The 22,095-nt window shown below is 46.4% G+C and overlaps 1 protein-coding gene across 6 annotated transcripts; it reads right to left on the bottom strand.

Moving 5' to 3' along the window:
- Positions 1-287: 287 nt before the first annotated feature.
- Positions 288-22,070, bottom strand: MSH5 (mutS homolog 5). 6 transcript variants are annotated; one of them, XM_072833670.1, is made up of 25 exons: positions 21,932-22,070; positions 21,386-21,542; positions 21,013-21,136; positions 20,435-20,515; positions 20,188-20,250; positions 19,078-19,199; positions 18,793-18,902; positions 18,518-18,553; positions 17,899-17,981; positions 17,106-17,151; positions 13,159-13,297; positions 12,992-13,054; positions 5,955-6,083; positions 5,586-5,658; positions 5,334-5,443; positions 5,014-5,094; positions 3,303-3,390; positions 2,899-3,088; positions 2,655-2,781; positions 2,075-2,224; positions 1,649-1,723; positions 1,307-1,450; positions 965-1,102; positions 739-812; positions 288-517 (listed from the first exon to the last, which is right to left on the bottom strand). In XM_072833670.1, the coding sequence occupies exons 2-25, from the start codon at positions 21,527-21,529 to the stop codon at positions 406-408; spliced, it is 2,502 nt and encodes an 833-aa protein (XP_072689771.1). In that variant the 5' UTR covers positions 21,530-21,542; positions 21,932-22,070; the 3' UTR covers positions 288-405. The 6 variants fall into 6 exon arrangements, 5 of the variants coding, with proteins under 5 accessions (XP_072689771.1, XP_072689772.1, XP_072689770.1 ...); XM_072833671.1 differs by having other exon boundaries at positions 965-1,054; positions 13,135-13,297; XM_072833669.1 differs by having other exon boundaries at positions 13,135-13,297.
- Positions 22,071-22,095: the final 25 nt, after the last annotated feature.

The following is a 22,095-nucleotide window of genomic DNA, read 5'->3' on the forward strand; positions in this document are numbered from 1 at the left end:
AAAAAAAAAAAAAAAAAAGAGAGAGAGAGAGAGAGAAAAAGGCAGAGACACAGGCAGAGGGAGAAGTAGGCTCCATGGAGGGAGCCTGACGTGGGACTCAATCCTGGGACTCCAGGATCACAACCTGGGCAGAAGACAGTGCTAAACCGCTGAGCCACCCGGGCTACCCATGTCCCTGTATTTTTAATGAGGCAGGGCAGGACCCTCTGGATGCAGACTGCTGCTTGATGTTTCATCTCATTTCTCTTCTTTTGTTTTGTATTAGCTGGGTTAAAGAAACAATAACATTCTCTGAAGTCAACTTTATTCCCAACATGGAACAAAATTTCCAGGAAAACAGAACTGTGGGTCCGAGGGAGATGAGGAAACAGCTAGAGTGTATGCAGCAGGGCCAAGGAAGGGGTCTCAGAGGATGGCAGTGCCAGCAGGCAGCACTTCCTGACTCATGAAAAGGTCCAGGTCCAAGTTGGGATCTTCCAAATCCAGCTTCAGAAATTTATCCACTAACATCTGGCAACTGATGGGAAAGAGGACAGTGGGATTTATTTATGGCAGAATAGAAAACTGAGTCCCCAGGCAGTAGGAGAGAGGCTGCGGCCCAGGGCCCCAGGACAATTTAGGGATTTTGGGAACAAATCATGGGTGTTTGAAGGGCAAAGAGGCTGTCTGGGGTCCTGAAAGGGGAGAAGAGCTGCAGAACATTCTGGAAAGAACCAAGACACTGGGCCACACACTCACTTTTCCATTTGCTTCTCCTTTAGCAACTCCTTGACAGGCTTGATGGGTTTCCCACTGCGGATCAAATCTGAGACCTAGTGATAAGAAGGGGGTGGGGGTGGGGAAGGTGGGTAAGAGAACCAGAAATAAGGATCAGAAGTCCCATGGACCCAGAAACCCAGGCCCCTGAGAGGAGCAGGGACAATAGTAGGGAGCCCTGATGGAGGGTTTGACCTCTGGATCTCACCTCCTTGCCACGAGTAAGGAGTTGGTCAGGAAGTCCAGCCTGGGCAGCTGTGTGGGAGGCATGGCTGGCCTTGGCCAAACCGTCACACACCTGATAGAAGAAAACGAGGTCGTCCCCATCCTCACAGGTCTCCATGGTCTTAAAAGAGACAGAAGGGGACAGAGTATCATCAATCACTCTGCATCTGGCCCTGAAACCCTTGGCCAATCCCTGTGGAGAGCGAGAGAGAGGAAGGATGCAGTATTGTGCTCCGGGCACCCCCATTCTAATGGAGGAGTCTGTTTTGGATTCTGGCAACTGCTCCTCTGAGGGATCCCTAGAGAGCTGGATAGGTATCCTTACCAAATATTGCACAAGGGGTCCCTGTGGCAGCAGCTGGAGCTGAACAAGGCTCAGAAAGTTGGTGGCCACAAAGATGTGGGGGCACGTGGGTCCAAGTGCCAGCCAGTGTCGAAGCACGGCAGCTAGGAGTGCCAACCCGTCCACCTGCGCACAGGGCAGGCATCAGGGTACTGAAGCACAGGCACCCCCGTGTTCACCTGTCCACCTGCCCTAGCCGACCCCATCTTGCACTTCTCTGTTTCTTTTCTGCCCACACACGCCCACTCCTCTCCCGTGGCCCAGCGTCACCCTCACGCCCCTTTGTCCTCCTCTCCTTGGCTTCTCATCAGTTTGTCTCCTCACCGTGTTAGTTCCCTTTCCAAATTCATCAATGAGGACCAGGGACTGCTTGGTGGCATTGTTTACTGCCTTCGCTACCTGCTGGGCAGCGGGTGGAAAGGGAGAGTTTCAGTAGTACTCAAGGCCTGTAAGGAACCCGCTGACCACAGTCTGCCTGTGAGGGAAGCCGCTGTATGTGTGTCCACCCGTCTGGACTGGCGAGACTCGTTTTGTGCATCCCTTCTTTGCCAACAATGCCTCATGCAGAGCAAAGGTTCAGTAAAGTTTTCTGGTATTGATTCTCCCAGTCTCTGAACTCGGTGCTCCCTGCCCCTAATGGAGAAGCATGCAGCAGAGGGAATGTTTTTTGGTTCTGATCGTTTTTCAAGGATAGAGTTCCTTCCTCGTTAACACCCTCCCCCAGTCCCACCCCCCTTTGCTCCCTTTGACCTGGTTGAGGTCGATCATGAAGGTGGAGAGGCCCAGTGAGATGGATTCACAGCTATGGATTCGCGTGAAGATGGCATCTACAGCTCCAATTTCGGCTTCCTCTGCTGGCACAAAGCTGCCCACCAGGGCCATGAATGTGATCAAGCCTACCTAAATATGGAGGAGACAGGGTCTGGCACCTGGTGGTATGGGCCATGGTGAAGGTGAGGCGAGGCTGAGGGGTGAATTACAGATCAAGGAGGGATGGACACCACTTAACAGAAGAGGATGGCCCCCTCAGCTCTCTTTAGAATCAGGCGAGAGGGTGGGGGCGTGGGCAGAGGCACACTTGGGGACAGCATGGACTTATCGAGAGGTGAGGAGAGGCTTTCAGGCCACAGAGAGACCCGTTAGAGCACGACTCTCCCTCAGGTAAAGGATGAGGACATGTGAGGAGCAGGGGGTGTGCACCATCGTCTTTCCATGACGGGTCGGGTTGGAACACCAGGGAGGAGTTGCAGGAACCTGTGTCTGCAGGCCAGTGGGAGATGGAGACAATGCAGAAGATGCCAGAGGCCTAGTGTGCCGGGATTCTCCTCACCTGTTTGAGGTATATGCTCTTCCCTGAGGAGTTGGGTCCAGTGATGACTTTGACTCTCCCTCTGTCCCCACCACATTCTGCAGAGTTGGGCACGAAGGTTCGGGCACAGAGTTCCATCAGAGGATGTCTGCAGTGGGTAGAAAGTTCCCTCACACATGGCCTGTGGATCTAGATGAACCAAGCCACCGGAAGATAGGGCCTTTGGGCTCCATGTGCCCCTGCTTCCACCCCCTGCTGCTTTTACCTGCCATTCTGGATCCGGACCCCGAGGAGTTGGGGTGAGTAACGAGGTCTTGAGTAGCCATAGTCGCGGGCAGCACTGGCAAGAGCCAGCAGGACGTCCAGGCGGGAGGCCAGGTCCAACACCCGGGTGAAGACAGCAGCCCGTGCCAGCACCTGACACTGCAGCTGGTGCATCAGCAGGGTCTCCTGGTCTAGGGGTGGTGGGGGCGGGGAGGGAGCCAGGCATCAGCTCCAGGGGAAAATGAAGAAGAGGCAGAGAAGCCAGCAGAGAGCCCTGGAAAGAGGCTTGCAGATACTGAGTCACCCCGAGACATTCAGAGGAAAAGGTGCAGAGCCCAAGTGAAAGAGCAGGAAGAAATGAGCCTCTGAGCTGGTCACTCCCCTCAAGACTTTGCTTCTCCTCACCCCGGATGTCACAGTGCAGGTCCCCCAGCAGTGCGTCCAGCTCCTTGGTTCGAGCACTACGATAGTGCAGCTTCCCCTCTGACAGAAACTGGAAACAAGAGCTCAAGTGGGCTTTGCATCCTTCATCTCCATCTCCTCTAACACCCCCTTCAGCCCCAGCCTGACTTCTTTTTTTCTTTTTTCTTGTAAAAAAAAAAAAAAAGAAAAAAGAAACCTTTTTATTTAAAAACAGCAGACAGGGACGCCTGGGTGGCTCAGAGGTTGAGCATCTGCCTTTGGCCCAGGGCATGATCCTGGGGTCCCGGGATCGAGTTCCACATCAGGCTTCCTGCAGGGATCCTGCTTCTCCCTCTGCCCATGTCCCTGCCTCTCTCTCTCTGTGTCTCTCATGAATAAATAAAATAATAAAATCTTTTAAAAAATAATAAAAATAGACATAGGAAATTACATAAAACAAATGTATACCTTAAGGAATTACAATGAGGCAAATACCCTTGTAATCAACCACGTAGGTCATAAAGTTGGTTAAAAAACTAAAATTTTGGTGGCTACTCCAGAGAACCATCCTAATCACACCCCTCTCTGACTCCTCAAAATTAACCTCTCTTCTGACTTTTCTGGGAATCAATTCCTTATTTTCTTTATAAGTTTCTCTCTTAAATATTCATTCTTTTTTTTTTTTTTTGAGAGAGAGAGAGAGAGAGAGGGAGAGAGAGAGAATAGGGCAGGGGAGAAGGAGCACAGAGGGAGAGAGAATCTTAAGTAGGTTCAACACACATTCTTTTGTATGTAACTGTCCTATTTTCTCAACACCATTGTTGAAGAGACAGGCTTTTCCCTACAGCGTATTCTTTCCTGCTTTGTCAAAGATTAATTGGGCAGGGCAGCCTTATTTTAATTATTATTTGAGAAAGAGAGAGAGAGGGAGACAGAGTATGCACATGCACGCACAGAAGTGGGGCAGGAAGGGCAGACAGAAAGGAGTAGCACTCTTCACTGAGCAAGGAGTCTGACATGGGGTTCAATCCAAGGATCCTGAGATCCTGAGATCATGACCTGAGTCAAAGGCAAATACTTAACCAACTTAGCCACCCACACACCCCAATAAATAAAATCCTTTAAAAAAAAGATTGACCATATATTAGTGGGATTATTTCTGGGCTCTCTGTTCTGTCCATTGATCTATGTGTCTATTTTTGTGCTAGCATCATACTGTTTTGATTACTACAACTTTGTAATATAATTTGAACTCTGGAATTGTGATACCTCCAGTTGTTTTTTTTTTTTTTCAAGACTGCTTTGGCTATTTTGGGTCTTTTATGTTCCATATACATTTTAGAATGGTTTCTGCTAGTTCCGTGAAAAATACTGTTGGTATTTTGGTGGGGGATTGCATTAAATCTGTAGATTGCTTTGGGTAGTATAGGCATTTTAACAATATTTGTTTTTCTAACTCCAGAGTATGCAATGTCTTTCCATTTCTTTGTGTCATCTTCAATTTCTTTCATCAAGGTTTTATAGTTTTCAGAGAACAGGTCTTTCATTTCTTTCCCACCCTGACTTTTTTTCCCATTTATCTTAGAGCTGGTAAAGATCAAAGTAAAACTATAGCAGAGACATCCCTCATTGGGCAGTGCTGATAGAATACAGCCCTCTCTCAGCTGCGGACTTATTTCTATTAGCACTCCACTACAGAGGTCAAGGGTCTTACCATGAAGTCCAGTCCTTCAATCTCAAAGTCACTGGCCTCTGCCATGGAAGGCAGGCGGGGAATAGAGAGAAGGAAGCCAATCTGAGGAAAGTGAAGAGGAGATAAGACAGGGAGTAAAGTACTGGGCACCCTATCTCTTTGGAAGATGCCAGAGATCCCTGTATTCTCCAGGGCTTCCCTCAGGGGCCTAAAGCTATCATAGGGTGTTCATATTCTTCAGACTTCTCTAGGAGTTTTTCTTATCTAGCAGTGTGTCCTTCATAAGCTTAATATCTCCCATAAAAGATCCATGGGGGTTATGCCCACATTTCTGCCCTCACCAGAGGGATGTAGATGACACTGCATGAAGGAATACGGGAGTCCAGATTCTCTAGCTCCTTCCGGGCCACCTCAGTGAGGAAACTGGGAAGTCCCATTAGCCTTCGTTTTTCTAGGAGGGTAAAAGACATGTGGGTATCAAAAGCAAGGTTCCTGCCCTGTTGGCCATGGTTATCCCCAGTTGTAGTGGCCACCTACTGATGATGGTCCCCAATCACTGGGCTCACAGGCCCAGCTGCACACCCAACACTCACTCTCATCAATGTCAGGATCTATGTTGGGGAGGACTGTGAAGTGATTTTCAGCAAGACTGCCCTCAAAGTCCACCTGAGGAGATAAAAAATCCAGTTGCTCATTGCCCAGAATCATCTGAAGTCCAGTCCCTCACCTCTCCTTGCACCCCTGTTCTCCCTGCATCTCCTGCTTTAACTCTAACTCTCCAAATGCATCTCTGATATCCTGCCACCTCCTCTCACCATCCCATTCTTTGGTCATCCAGGTGACCCTTAACGTCTCCCAGATATGGCTCTCGCCATGTTCCCCAGAGCCCAGGCTTCCTCCATCTGCCAATCCCACCTCCCTCCCCTGGGTCCCCAGGGGCTCTGCCTCTTTCTTCCACTCACCACCTTCCCAATGAGGCTGGCAATATGGTGCAAGTCATCAGAGAACTCTTGGGCGATGTCCTGAAAGAGCTGGATAGACTGGGGCAGGGAGCGGCAGGCATCCCTCAGGCCCAGGGCACTATACACAGTCTACAGCAGAAGTGGACAGAAGGTGGGCTGAGGCGAGGGGACAGGGACGGACTGAGGAGAACAGACAGCATCAGGGGAGAACAATAAGAAAGACACAAGGTCTCAAGGGCAAAGAAGAAATAGTAAGCAAGGAAATGGCATCTGTAAAACTCTGTGTCAGGCACTCCACACAGTAGTGAGGCCACAAAGAACTAGAATGTGGCCCCATCCCACATGAGCTCATAGTCTGTTGAGGGAGAAGAAACAAACCCACAGGATTTCAAAATAAAGTGATAGGTGCCTTAATAAAGGAGAGAATTTCATGTTGAGGAAGGAGAAAAAAACGGGGCAAGAGATAGGCAGGAAAGTACTTGAGCAGAAGAGGCAATACAGCACTGGGGTGAGGGAGCAGGAGGAAAGAAGGAGCGAGAGCCACTGACAGCTAAGTCCCCAGGGTGAAGCCCAAGTTAAGACAGACACCTACTGAGCTTTACTCAGAAGCAGAGCACATACAAAGCATATAAATAAAAGGGCTTATAATCCAGCCCTGATGATAACAAACGAGCAACATAAACAATGCCTACCCACAAAACAGACTGATCAAGTTATGGAACTGACTAAAATTAGTAAGGAAGGGATGCCTGGGTGGCTCAGGGGTTGAGCGTCTGCCTTCGGCTCAGGGCATGATCCTGGAGTCCTGGGATCAAGTCCCACATGGGGCTCCCTGCATAGAGCCTGCTTCTCCCTCTGCCTGTGTCTCTGCCTCTCTCTCTCCATGTCTTTCATGAATAAATAAATAACATCTTTTTAAAAATTAGTAAGGAAGTTCAGAGAATAAGACTAATAAAGGCTAACATCGTTGGGGATATCTTTACAGAGAAAAGGAAATGAGGCGCCCCGGGTGGCTCAGTCAATTGGGTGTTTGACTCTTGAGTTCAGCTCAGGTCATGATCTCGGGGTCCTGGGATTGAAACCCAAGTCAGGTTCCACACTGGGTGTGGAGCCTACTTGAGATTCTCTTTCTCCCTCTGCCTTCCCCTCCCACCTTCACAGGGGCACATGTGCATGGATGGCCCTCCGCACCCGCTCTCTCGAAAGAAAGAAAGAAAGAAAGAAAGAAAGAAAGAAAGAAAGAAGAAAAGAAAATAGAGAAAAAAAAAGAAAGAGAAAGAAAGAGAGAGAAAGAAAGAAAAAGAAAAGAAAGGAAAAATAAAATAAAAGAAAAAAGAAAAGAAAGGGAAATGAATTGGGTCATGAAATGATTAAGGCTATTCAAAGGAAGGAGGGTATTCTGGTTGAGAGCAAGAGCACGGATAAATAGCAGTAGGAATAAGAAGAGCTAACACTTTCTGAATGCTCACTAAGGGACAGGCAATGTTCTAAACTCTTCACATATGTTAATTTCATTAGCTTCTTAAAATAATCTTAGGAGATAGGGACTAGCATTATCTCCATTTTACAGACAAGCAACCTGAAGCACAAAGAAATAACACAATTTGCTCCAGGTCTCACAGAGAGTAAATAAAAGAGCTGGGATTTGAACCCAGGTATCTGGCTTTTAAGCACCACACTATACTGAGCAGAACACAGTGAGTTTCCTCAGCAGAGTGCCCAAATGCATAGCCCACCCTGGCTGAAACAGAGGATCAATGTTAAGTAGTGGCAATGGAATATACAAATAGTTACATATACCTGTTCATGTTCAAATAAACCTGCTATAGATAAGGAGAAGCAAGTTTCTCACTGTTGGAGAAGGAAGTTACAAATGAGGAAAAGAGGAAGACACTTGGCATTGACCTGGGATCAGAGGTATGAGTATGAACTTACGGGTTGTTTAATATATAGATAGATGGATTCAGGAACATGGATATGAATGCATGGGTTAGCATGCATTTAAGACATTACATACATTTATTTCTTTTTTTTATTTTTTTTAAATTTTTATTTATTTATGATAGTCACAGAGAGAGAGAGAGAGGCAGAGACACAGGCAGAGGGAGAAGCAGGCTCCATGCACCGGGAGCCCGACGTGGGATTCGATCCCAGGTCTCCAGGATCGCGCCCCGGGCCAAAGGCAGGCGCTAAACCGCTGCGCCACCCAGGGTTCCCTATATACATTTATTTCTTAGCTCTGTCTGTGGTGAGAAGAACTGACAGATACCCCAGTAGCAATAACCACATCTAGTGTCCAGATCTTGGTTTCTAATACTATTCTTCAAATAGAGTAACCAGGACTTCTTGGAGAAATGGTTGATTCCAGGGCTGGGGCAAGGAAACTACAAGATGAGCCTGGAGCAGCATCTTGTAGTGCTGGAAAGTTAGAAGATGCTCAAAAATGAACTGGGGGCCATGTCAGAAGGGCATTTCAAAAGCCAATCTGAGGGGCGCCCCTAGGTGGCTCAGTTGGTTAAGTGTCTGCCTTCAGCTCAGGTCATGATCCTGGGATCCTGGGATACAGCCCCACATCAGGCACCCTGCACAGTGGGGAGCCTGCTTCTCCCTCTCCCTCTGCCCCTCCCCCTGCTTGTGCTCTCTTTCTCTCTCTCTGTGTCAAATAAATAAATAAAATGGTGGGGGGGAAGCCTATCTGAATCTGAAAAGCCAATCTGGGCATATTAAAAGTCAATCTCAGAAGAACTCTCAAGGATCTAAACTAGAGAAATCCGAGCAAAAATAAGCATTGCATTATAACTCATGAAATTAAGTAGTTATAAGGTAATTGTACTATGATTATATAAGATGTTAACATTTTTTTAATTAGATGTTAACATTAAGAGAATCTGGTTGAGGGGCGCCTGGGTGGCTCAGCAGTTGAGCATCTGCCCTCAGATCCTGGAGTCCCAGGATTAAGTCCCACATCGGGCTCCCTGCATGGAGCCTGCTTCTCCCTCTGCCTGTGTCTCTGCCTCTCTGTGTCTCTCATGAATAAATAAATAAAATCTTAAAAAGAGAGAGGAGACAGAGAGAAGCTGGTTGAAAAGGTATATTAGAACACCCTGTACAATTTTTGCAGCTTTTCTTCACTTCTTGTTTTTTTTTTTTTTTAAAGATTTTATTTATTTATTCATGAGAGACACACACAGAGAAAGAGAGAGAGAGAGAGGCAGAAACACAGGCAGAGGGAAAAGCAGACTCCATTCCATGCAGGGAGCCTGACGTGGGACTTGATCCCAGGTCCCCAGGACCACACCCTGCCTGATCCCAGGTCCCCAGTCCACCCACCCTGGACTGAAGGTGGCACTAAACCACTGAGCCACCCAGGCTGCCCCTTATATTGTTTTTTAAAAAAGAATTCGGGATCCCTGTGTGGCTCAGCGGTTTGGCCACCTGCCTTTGGCCCAGGGTATGATCCTGGAGTCCTGAGATCAAGTCCCACATCAGGCTCCCTGCATGGAGCCTGCTTCTCCCTCTGCCTGTGTCTCTGCTTCTCTCTCTCTCTCTGTGTCTCTCATGGATAAATAAATAAAGTCTTTAAAAATTAAAAAAAATTTAAAAAATCTTTAAAAATTAAAAAAAAAGAATTCATGTGTCTCTCATGAATAAATGAATAGAATCTTTAAAAAAAATAAATAAGAAATTAAAACAAAACAGAATGATAAAGCTCAAAAAAACTTTTTAAAGATTTTATTTATGAGAGAAAGAGAGAAAGAGGCAGGCAGAGACACAGGCAGAGGGAGAAGCAGGCTCCCCACAAGAAGCCTGATGTGGGACTTGATCCCGGACCCCGGGATCACACCCTGAGCCAAAGGCAGGCACTCAACAGCTGAGGCACCCAGGCATCCCAACCTCAAAAAATTTTTTTAAAGAAAATGTTACCTATAGGTAGAAAGGGGCAAAAGATAGAAACTAGAATTAGTTGCCTATTCCTTGTTTGGGAGATTACATTTGGAATTGTGTAAATATTTTACATAATTATACAAGTAAATTAAAATGTATATGTGCTGCTGAAGCGAGTACAAAAGTAAATTAAATTGTAAAACCCAGTCTCTAAGAATCAAAAACAGAATGAAACAAATGAATGTAAATGTATATTCAGATAGTGACACAACCACACAGAGAGGAGCTATTCCAAGTGACTAAAACACAGTAATTTGACTCTATCCTTAGTGAGGACAAAAAGAACTTCCCTCTTCATCCCCAAAAATCTTAAATTACTTTCAATAACAATATCATCGGTAGTAGTGCTGGTACTCCTACTAAGATTGTTGTGGAAGTAATATAAGAAAAGGCAAATGAGTGATATTCTAATCTTACCATTCCTAGTGTTATTGAGAACCAGAATTCCACTATGGAAGAAGGGATGTTGAAGAGGATAGTAAAGGAATATACAAGGTAAGAACCCTGTGCTTCTGAATTTATTTTTTTAATTTTTATTTATTTATGATAGTCACACACACACAGAGAGAGAGGCAGAGACACAGGCAGAGGAAGAAGCAGGCTACATGCACCGGGAGCCCGACATGGGATTTGATCCCGGGTCTCCAGGATCGCGCCCTGGGCCAAAGGCAGGCGCTAAACCGCTGCACCACCCAGGGATCCCTGTGCTTCTGAATTTAAATTGTTGATATCAGTACCAATTTATTATGTATTTTACTTTTTTAAAAAGATTTTATTTATTTATTCATGAGAGAGACAGACAGACAGACCCAGGCAGAGGGAGAAGCAGGATCCACGCAAGGAGCTCAATGTGGGACCCAATCCTGGATCCTGGGATCAGGCCCTGAGCCAAAGGCAGATGCTCAACCGCTGAGTGAACCACCCAGGCATTCCCATATTTTACTTTTTAAAAATCCTAGGGATCCCTGGGTGGCGCAGCGGTTTGGCGCCTGCCTTTGGCCCAGGGCGTGATCCTGGAGACCCGGGATCGAATCCCACGTCGGGCTCCCAGTGCATGGAGCCTGCTTCTCCCTCTGCCTATGTCTCTGCCTCTCTCTCTCTCTGTGTGACTATCATAAATAAATAAAATTAAAAAAAATAAATAAAAATCCTAAATCTGTTTGCAGAAAAGCCTTTAAAGCAATAAAAAAAACATGCTGTGCACCCTCTGGTATTCAAACTGTAATAGAGAAATACTATTTTTTACTAAAAGGAGTCGGGGATCTTTGGAGAAATGTCTGGTTCTGGTTCAGAACCAGATGTAGGGGCGCCTGGCTGGCTCAGTCAGTAGAGCATGCAACTCTTGATCTCAGGGTTGTGAGTTTGAACCCCATATTGGGTGTAGAGATTACTTAAATAAATAAAATTTAAAAAAAGAAGCAGTAGATGTAAATGATATATCTGGTACATAGCGTCAAACCAGAGAGCAGGAGAGAAACTATCAAGTGGGGACACCTACTGGGGTCATGTTTAAAAGGACTCAGAAACCAACATGAAGAGGCTCCCATCGGCCACAGAGGAAATAATCTGAACACGTATAAAGATTAAAAATGCCGTGGATTGAAACACATGTGTAAATCTGAGTTTGTGATGATATAAAAACAGCAACAAAAAACACACTGGCTACCTTGGAGGATGTTAGAGAACTAATAATTTCCTACATGCAGAGAGCTGGTAAGTGAAGGTGGGGGGGAAATCAAGCAATTTCTTTAATATGAAATGTACCACTGGGTAACCAAAAGGCAGTTGAGAGGAAGCTTCTCTTTACAGAAAACATTCTGAATAAAATACATGGGGAAAGAATGATGGAATAACATGACCTTGCAATCCCTAAGGAACTTCAGTATCAAATATCAAAAGCTGCTAACATCGCAAAAGGAGAGACAGACATATAAGGCATTATATTCTTCCACTTATAAAACAGTATTGAAAAAATCAAACTTGGATTTGCTCAATCTTCTAGATTCAACTGTTAATTTATAGAAATGTAATCTTCAAAATCCAAGTTAAGGAAAACTCTACTGGAGAAACAATCCAGCTTCTTCACCACATAACTTGCAAGGGAAGAAAGAGAGCTAAAGATGCAGGTAGAGATGGAGAGAGAACAGTGAAATGAAAAGGAACCCACAGAGGAGGCTTCAAGAGACATCATCCCATCACCATATGTTGAACACATTTGCACTCTAATTAAACAAAAAGTAATTTTTAAAAAATGATGACATTTAAGAGGATTAGAAATGTGAACATCAGATAATTGATGATATTCAAGAGCTGCGCTGTTAGTAAGATCATGGTATTGTTCTTTTTTAAAAGTAATTTTCAAAAAAAAAAGTAATTTTCTTTTTTTTTTTTTTTTTAAGATTTCATTTATTTATTCACGAGACACACACACACACAGATAGGCAGAGACAGGCAGAGGGAGAAGCAGGCTCCATGCAGGGAGCCCAACATGGGACCGGATCCCTGGCCCCAGGATCAGGCCCTGGGCCGAAGGTGGCGCTAAAACACTGCGCCACCGGGCTGCCCCAAAAGTAATTTTCTTGGGACACCTGGGTGGCTCAGCAGTTGAGCACCTGCCTTCAGCTCAGGGCCTGATCCCGGATTACTGGGATCACATCTCGCATCAGGCTCCTTGCATGGAGCCTGCTTCTCTATCTGCCTGTGTCTCTGCCTCTGTGTGTGTGTCTGTCTCTCATGAATTAATAAATAAAATCTTTAAAAGAAAAAAGTAATTTTCTTTTAGAAATTATACTGAAATAGTTATGGGTGAAATGATATGATGGCTGGAATTGCTTCAAAATAATCCAGAGAGGGGAAAGAGGGAGAAGATGTACATGAAACAAGATTGGTATGAGTCAAAGTGTTCAGGCTGCATGGTGGGCATGTAGGGGTTTGTTATATTATTCTAAATATTTTTTATGATTTCTATGATACAAAGTTGTTGTTGTTCAAATGTTGAGATAAAATCGGACCTGGTGAGTAAAGTGCAAAGGGCCTGGATCGCCTGCTGAGGGGCTTAACTTGGAACTCTGGGTTTTGAAGGGGAGCCTTACCTTGTACAGAACCTGCCAATCACTGGTCTTGGTGTGGGACAGCTTCATGCGTTTCAGAATCAGCTACAGTCAGACAAGGGGATGGCCACTGTCTTCTCTCCTCCATTCTAATGCCCCCAAGAATCCCAGTGCTCCTTCCCTACCTCCCTGCCCTGGCCTGGGCTCACAGGCACATTCTTGATATGACCCAGAAGCCGATGCAGCATTTGAGCCATGTCCAGATTCTGAGGTAGGAGGAAAAACTGAATGACATCCAGCCGAGAATTTAGCTCTTCCAGATCCTGAGTTGGACGTGTGAACCACAGCCTGGAAGTGAGGGATGAAGTAGGGAGGGACCAGAAGTTACATCTGTTCTCATCATTGTCTTGATTTCAATTTGTGAAAAATGTGTGTTTGGAAGTCCCTGGGGATTGGGGTGAAATGTATCTGTACTGGCAAGTACGGTGTCCTATCCACATGGGTATGTTTACACATATTCACTAAAAATCTCTGCATGTGAGCATGACTCTGTTTATCGTGGTTTTGATGGATGTGACCATGTGTCACTCCATGTGGATATGCGACAGAGCTTGTCAATATTTAGATGGAGAGCAGCATATTGAGGTATTTGTGTGCCAACATTCTAGCTCTCTCTGCGGCTGAGTAAGAGAGGGTGAGTCAGCATGAGTTTATCTGCATTTGGCTGTAAGTGTCTCTGGGTGTGACAGTACAGACATCTTTTCCTGTTCTGTAAAAGTATATAACCATTCCATGGGGAATGATAAGTCCTCAATTCATGATAATGGTCACTTCTGCAGAGAAGAAAGGGTTGGGAAGGGACACTTAAGAGGTGTCAATAACATTGTCTTTTTTTTTTAAGACTCTTTAAAACTTTTATTTATTGATTTATCTGAGAGAGTGTGCACATGAACAAGGGGAGTGGTAGGGGGAAAAACAGCCTTCCTGCAAAGTGAAGAGCCTGATGCAGGGCTCCATCCCAGGACCTGAGATCATGACCTGAGTCAAAGTCAGACAACCAATTGAGCCACCCAGCGACCCCCTCCCCAACCTTTTTAAGTAAGCTCTATGCCCATCGTGGGGCTTGAACTCACAACCCCAAGATCAAGAGTCACGTGCTCTATCAACTGAGCCAGCAGCAGGGCACCCCTTTAGTAACATTGTTATATTCTTAAATATGCAGGTGCAAACATAGAGGTTTATATCATCATCATCATCATCATTACTTCTACTATTGTGTGTCTGAGGTATTTTCTACTAAATTAAATTAGTATACGGTAATAAATCTCTCATCTGGGTTTGTCTGAGTGTCCTTGTCTCTCTATGGCTATGAAGAGTGTGACTCTGCAAGGACCTGTGAGACAATGAATTCTTTTCTGCATTAGAGCAGGACATTTAGCCATGCTATTTTATATAAGAAGCAACCTGAGGAGACACTGGGGCCTGAGGATATGTATCTCACACTATAGCCTAAGGCCAGTTACCCTGGGTTAGAACACCGCAGGGAGTGAAGCGGAGGGCTGGGTGGGATTCAAGGGTGGGTTTTAGGCACCTCTGCTCCTCAGCCACAGACAGCTCCACCTGCAGCAATGTAGGCCAGACTGTGAATACCTGTCCCCATTCTGGAAAGCACAACCTTCACCAAGCCATCTATCTTGTAAAATCCTGAGGTTTTTCTGACTCATGTACTGCTAGTGCCAGATATCGTAATCAAGCTAAATCTCCTAATTTTACAGCCGAGAAAATGAAGCCCTTAGAGAATAAGCAGCTTGTCCAAAGTTATTGTGCTAGTAAGAAGTATAGCTGGGTCTCCAACTCAGGTCTCCAGACTACTAGGGCAGTGCTTTTCAGAGCACACTGTGACATCCAGTCACCTTCCTGGTGCCCCGTCCTGCTGTAGGCCAATTGGACCCCTAGTTCATAATTCAGGTTATGAGTCCATGCCCTACTGGATCCTACCTGGGGGATTGGCATTCCTTTCTGCATTTAACTCTGTTCTTCTCTAAGAATTCTTTTGCTCTCATCACTGGCTGAGATGAGAGATCTGCACCTGTAGAATGCGAGGGTAATTAACTCATCCCAATTACCTGGAGACAACCTCAGACATTATCCTAAATTAACTGCCAAAAGACACAAAGTGCAGGGCACATGAGGTGAAGAAAGAATTGTGCATCTGTGGGCTAGCAAAGCCTTCAGCTCTGAGCTTGTAGAGACAATGGGACCAATGTGCTTGCATCTGTGTACCGTGCTCACTCGCTGGGTGCTACTACATCCAAGGCCATGTGCTAGACACCGACATTAACAGACATGACCACTGTATGGAGCTCACAGCTATGAGTGAGCAGGTTCACTGACCGCTGACTCCAACCTAATGGAACAGTGCAGCCAGGAAACATAAACAGGCCCTAAGCACGCAGGAAGGTGCAGGTCAGTCTGCTTCCAGGTGCCTGTGAAAGTTTCCCCGAACAGGTGACAGAGGGCTTGCCACCTTGAAGAGGAGGACAGATTCTGACAAGTGAAGAACAAGGGAAAAATCTTTCATAGAAGGAACTGCATAAACACAGGCATGGTGTATTTCCATGGTAGAAAATGGCTCAAACGACCAGAATATAAGGTGGGTCCAGTGAGGAGGGATTTAGGCAGGGCTGGGAAGATAATCCTGGAAATTTAAGTTGAGGTGAATGGGAGGGGCCCTGAACATCATATGGCTAAAGATGCTGATGCTCATCTGACAGGGAATGGGGAAGCCTCCTGAGGTTTGTTATTTTGTTTCTACTTAAGGTTTAAGAAAAAAGTGGAGTGCATCTCCAAAATAGAGATCCACTTTAGAATGACAAGTATTTTGGAATGAAGGGCAGATTAGAAAAAGAAGAGATTAGAGGCAGAGAGACCAATTCAAAGGTGACTGCAATGCTCCAGATTGGAAATGATTAGAGCCAGAATTAGCAGTGGAGAGAGATGGCTGAAAGACATTTCAGGGTGGAATCAATAGGCCTTAGTGAATAATTGAATATGAAGGATGATGGAGAAGCATCAATCAATCCAAGATTCAGTGCTTGAGAAACAGTATTGCAAGCAATGCCATTAGCCAGACAAAAAGGATGCAGGAAGGGGAACAGGCCCAGTGGGCATCAGTTTAGATGCTTTGAGTTTGAACTGCCTATGGAAATTACAAGTGGTGATGATATGCAGTGAGCATTCCACATATGGAGGTCAGAGCTAGAGACACAATTTTGAAAGTCATTAGAGAATAGCTCAAAAAAAATTTTTTTAAGAATAGCTCAAATTTGAAGTATGGTTTTTATAATTAAAGATAGTACCATAAGGGATCCCCGGGTGGCTCAGCGGTTTAGCGCCTGCCTTCAGCCCAGGGTGCAATCCTGGAGTCCCGGGATCGAGTCCCACATCGAGCTCCCTGCATGGAGCCTGCTTCTCCCTCTGCCTGTGTCTCTGCCTCTGTGTGTGTGTGTCTCTCTCTCATGAATAAATAAATAAAATCTTTTAAAAAAATAAAAAATAAAGATAGTACCATATGGGGTGCCTGGCTGGCTCAGTTGGTATAACAGGTGACTTGATCTTGGGGTTGTGAGTTCAAGCCCCACAATGAGGGGTATACTGTACTTAAAATTTTAAAATCTTTAAAAATATACAGCCCTACCATATGAGGTAGAAACTTCTAGTTATTAAAAAAAAAAAGACAATATACAGCCTAAGAAATAGTTAACAATATTGTAGCAACTTTGCATGTGACAGATGGCAGCTAGATTTGTGATCACTTCATAATGTGTATAAATGTTGAATCACTATGTTGTATACCTGAAACTAGTGTTTATCAACTACACTTCAATAAAAAAAAGATACCACCACGTATGCATTAGTATTCTGTGGCTGTTTCTGTTGCCTGTGTATGCAAGTCTGTATGACCAATGGGCATATGTGTATCTGTGCTGACAACATCAAATGAGGATAATACTAGCTACCACATGGGGTTGTTGTAAGGATTAAATGCATTTAGCTAGCATTTGAGAAATAGCAGTTGTTTTTATTACTACTAGATGGAGTGGTGTGTGGTGAGCCCGTAGACTGCATGCATGAGCCTATGGCAGGTGAGACTCACCTGAGCAGCTTCTCTCCCCACTTACAGCGGCATCTGTTGAGGATTCCTGTGGGGAAAAGCAAGGGCAGGGAGCAAGTTTGTTACAAGGCAGGGGCAGGGAAAGGAATGTGTGGATGTGTATAAACCAAGGCATCTGGGCCAGAGGTTTCAGGTGTTGGGCAGGCTGACCTGGGGGCGTTCCCCAGATACAGGACACAAAGGCAGCTAAAGCCAGCGCCTGGCCACAAGTCTGAGCCAGGATTACCTTACATGGGCTTAGGGGAGGAATGGGTACTCACAGGAGCAGTCAGCCAAAAAAATACACAGAGTGGTTGTAGTTGGATTCAACAAAGAGCTCAACACATATATGTAAACATTAGACACAATCCACTGAGATATGCACAGTAAAACCATGTGGAAACTTGGGGTGATGTCCCTACTATACCCTAAAGCCAGAGACAATTGATAAAGACTCAGTGCCAATAAAACATGCAGTTATGCAGTTATGTAACTCTCCTCTATACACAGGGCTTGGACAGGTGCACGACTGGCAGAAACATCCATACAAGCCCAAGGAACAAACATAGAATTGGCAAAGTCAGTGATGATATGCAAATGACACTGGACAATGGTGGGTGAGGGGAGATGCCCAAGCTCAGGGAGGGTACAAAGATGATAAGACAGCTGGACTGGAATGGAAGAGACATCTGGCAGTGGGAGTGAAGTGGAAAGAGAGGGGCTGGGACACATATTTGGAGGCAGCCGCTTTTCTGGCAGGCTTTGTAGTGTGGGATGAAGGAAGGGACATACCTACCAAAGAGGCTGAGCCCCTCCTTCAGCCCGCTGGCCACTTTGTACACCGAGGGATGGGGCTCACTCTTAAATATCTGCAGAACACTGTCAGGGAGAAATGGGGTACCTTGTTTTTTTTTTTTTTTTTTTTTTTAAGATTTTATTTATTTATTCATGAGAGACACAGAGAGGCAGAGACATAGGCAGAGGGAGAAGCAGGCTCCCTGAAGGGAGCCCTATGTGGGACTTGATCCTAGGACGCCTGGATCATGCCCTGAGCCAAAGGCAGATGCTCAGCCACTGAGCCACCCAGGTGTCCTGGTACCTTGGGTTTTTAAAGGGAATTGAGAAAATGGAATGGAGGTGGGGAACGCACTCCGAGATCAAGGGTTGTTGTAAGGTCTGTCCCACACTCCTCTCTGCTTCCATTTTTCTCTTCAGGATAAATGACTCGGGAAGGTAGGATACCTATTTGGCACCTTTGTGATTTTCTTCCTTTATCCTCACTCTCTCTTCCTTTACTTCAAGGAGACAGACTTTAATAACCCCAGGATTAAAGAAACTGGAGCCTCATTAGGATTATTAGAGCATTAAACTTAATCCTTCTCCCTCCCACGAGACAACAGCCTGCTTCCCCTTACCTGTATGTGTCTTGATCTATGCTCACCAGATGGGTCCTGAGGACAGAAAACAAGCAGAAGGGAAGGTGGATGGCGTAGGGGCAGTGTGAATTCACTGCTAGATTCCACTCCTCTCAGTATTCTCCCCAGAGCTCCACCCCCTTCAGGTGCTCTTGTGTGTCCTAGAGCACTTTACCTGATGGGTCACTACCCACTCCCCCACCCCTAACCCTGTCTTACTATTCAGGCCTCCCAATCCCACCTAACTTTGCTTGAGGTTAGAGTAAATCACCTACAATACAAATTTCTTAAAGCCCAGGATGGGGACGCTGATGTTATAGTCTTCCAGTTCAACCCCAATTCTTCTTCGACCCAGGAACTTGAGCAGCCCTCCAAGTGCCCGAACCTGGGAGGGGATCGGGAATGGAGTTGAGGTCAATTCCAATGTCCTCGAGGCTGGATAATGCCAGGGGAAGCTATTATTTTCCAGGACTGGACGAGTATCTCCCAGGACTCAACCCTAGGAATGGATTTCTCCATCCTGCTGCATCCCAACCCTCATCTCCCAGGACCTTTCTCACCGTGAGGAGGCAGTCAAAGGGAATAATGGAGGAAAGGAAGAGGATTTTCTCAGTGGTAGTCATGGAGTAGGGAATGAAGGTGTAGTTTCCTGAAAGGAGGCGCTGTTTGCTTATCTCCAGGCCTATTTGGGGGGAGGCATAGGAGGGAAAGGTCATGTAGCCCCAATTTTCCACCCCATTTTAAGAACAAGACAATAGAAGCAAGAGAGATGATGTGACCAAGCTGCCACAGGCAGCTAATGGAAAGCTGAAACAAGAACCAAATCTTCAGACTCCATCTAAATCTCTTTATTTTTACATTTAATATAAAGATCTTTGGCTCAGAGCACAACCTGAGAAAAATAAGTGACTCAGGAAGGTAGGATATCTATTTGGAATTTGAGATTTGGAGTCAAAAAGATCATATTAACTATTGTCTTAACATCTAATTAGGAAAGAACATTCCCTATTCTTTCTGCAAGCCTGGGAAGCTTATGTTAGTGCCTTAGGGATCATCAGAGTCAGCCTTTTTCTTCCTTCCTTCTTTCCTTCCTTCCTTCCTTCCTTCCTTTCTTCTTTCTTTCTTCTCTTTCTTTCTTCTTTCTTTTTTTTTTTAAAGTTTTTTTTTTTTTTTTTTTTTTTTTTTTTTTTATGATAGTCACACAGAGAGAGAGAGAGAGGCAGAGACACAGGCAGAGAGAGAAGCAGGCTCCATGCACCGGGAGCCCGTCGTGGGATTCGATCCCAGGTCTCCAGGATCGCGCCCTGAGCCAAAGGCAAGCGCCAAACCGCTGCGCCACCCAGGGATCCCTCTTTTCTTTCTTTTTTTAAGGGACAAGGGGCTTTGTCTTAAAAGTGAAAATTCCAACAATCCAAGCTATCCACAAAATGTCACCACTCTTTCTCACGGAAGGCCCTCATCCCTAGACGTGTCTATGTGGAAATTTCACTAGGATTCAGGTTATTAAAGGGTAGAGAGCAGGAGAGATCTTAAAGACACTGGTTATGGGGCTTGGAGAACACAAAGGGTTGGGATGAGATAAGGCTGGGGGAGACTTCTGATGATGGGGCTGGAGTAAGGAGAAAGGGTAGGGAAGCTGGGATGGGGAGCTGGGCAAAGCAAAGAAGTACCAAAATCCACACTTGGCAGAAATATGATTTCAGGTCTCTTAGGCTTGCTGTGCTCCTGGGATGCTGTAGGGGAAGCAAAGAAAGGGCCATCAGTCTGGACATCTCAGTCCCCTGCTTCTGTCCCACTCTGCGCTCACCCAATTCTAGCCTCCTGGCTGTAGCTCCCTCCAAGACCCTTTAGCCTCCTGGAATATTCCACAGATTAGTCTTTCCCCATTTTCATTTTTCCCCCTCACCCAGTCCTTACCAAGCTTCCCTAGAAACCGAGTCATATTCTCATCTTGTTTGGCAGTTGTAACAATAGACCGGGGATTGATTTCATCCAATACTTAGGAGGAGAAAGGAGACCAAATGAGTTAAAGGATCCTTATCCTCTAAGAGGGGAGCCCATAGCCCTCCCCTTATTATCTCTCTCTTCCAAGCCCCTCCTCAAAACAAACAAACAAAACACCCTCACTTCTTCTCTCTAAAAGTAAGGAGTGCTCTGCACATTGGCAGCATAGGTAGGAGCAGACATGAAGTTTTGGAAAAGAGTAGTAAGATGGGCAGGGTGGCAGGAGGGAAGAGAAGTGGCCTGGAGATGTCACTAAACTATAAACCTCTGAAGGACAGACATGACTGGTTTGCCTGGGACTGTATCTCCAGCACCTGATACACTGTAAGTAAACATGTAATAAACGTTCGTTGAATAATGAAATGCATTTCTATAAATGACACAGAGAGCCTCTAGGAGTGAATTGCTAAAATAGATGGAGTCAAGTGAAGATACGGGAATGAAATATACATTCAGTCCCAAAGTAGAGGAACTCAGGCCTCTGCCCCCACCTCTCTGGAGAAGCTTGAGACTCTCGTTGTCCGGAGCATCTGGCATGAAGTGGATGGTGGAGTCACTGGTGTCATAATAGGCAATGCCTAAGTATCCTGAATTCCACAGGATGCACAGATGGATCTGTCCCGGGGGGGGGGGGGGGAACAGGCTTGAACTGCCGGTAAGTGCAGGGTTATGTCACGTCCTGCTTAATTTTAATCATTTTATCTAATCCCTGAGATAGGCATCATCACCCCCCATTCAGTCAGTGTGTAACTGAGCAGAGGCAGCGACTAGCTAGCCCTTTCCAGCCCATTTATTCCAGCATCCCGACGGTCAAACCGGCGCCCCGCTCTTGGGATCCAAGCTCCCGCATGGCCGCCCTGAGACCTCCGCTGGCTCCTGCTCCTCCTCCTCCTCCTCCTCGGCCTCCCCGTGGCCCTGCACGGGGGCTGGGCTGGAACAGGTGGCCAAGGCTGCCTGGGGCCGCGGGCCCTGCGGCGTCCTGCCTGGGGTCGCTCGGACGGAGGCCATGGCCTCGGAGGCTCTGTGGGTGCAGAAGACGAAGTCAGTTCAGGGGCGGGGAGGCCGAGGTCGGGGTGCGCAGGGACGCAAATCCACTCAGGACTTCTGGGCGCGGGCAGAGCCCAGAACTTCTGGGCTGAGGCGCACGGCTGCGAGGGCCGGGCCGGCTTGTTTTTAACACGCCGGGTGGTTTTGACCCGGGACTTCCGAGCTACATCACTGAATCCACTCGCCCCGCCTCCCGTCCGCCACGTGGGGGTGGTTGCTTCTGGCTGGAGGACGGGGCGGGGCCTGCACGGCTCCTCTCTCCGCCATTGCCAACCACACACACCCACGATCGCAGCCCTCACCAAGTGGCGTTCCCACCCCGGCCGTGGCCGACTAGCGGCGTTTTCCCGCGTTTTCAGTCACCTGGGTCGCTACGGGAGCGAGAGTTCGTCACCACAGCCTTACGCGGCCTAGAGGGGCGTCTCCGCGTCAGGGCGGGGTGCGCGTGCGCACGCACACGCCCCGCCCCTCTAAGCCGCTATTGGCCCGAGGGATCCGGATTCTGCCTGGAGATGGAACCGGGGCAG

This window comes from Canis lupus, chromosome 7 (assembly GCF_048164855.1).
Source record: "Canis lupus baileyi chromosome 7, mCanLup2.hap1, whole genome shotgun sequence".
NCBI lineage: Eukaryota > Metazoa > Chordata > Mammalia > Carnivora > Canidae > Canis > Canis lupus.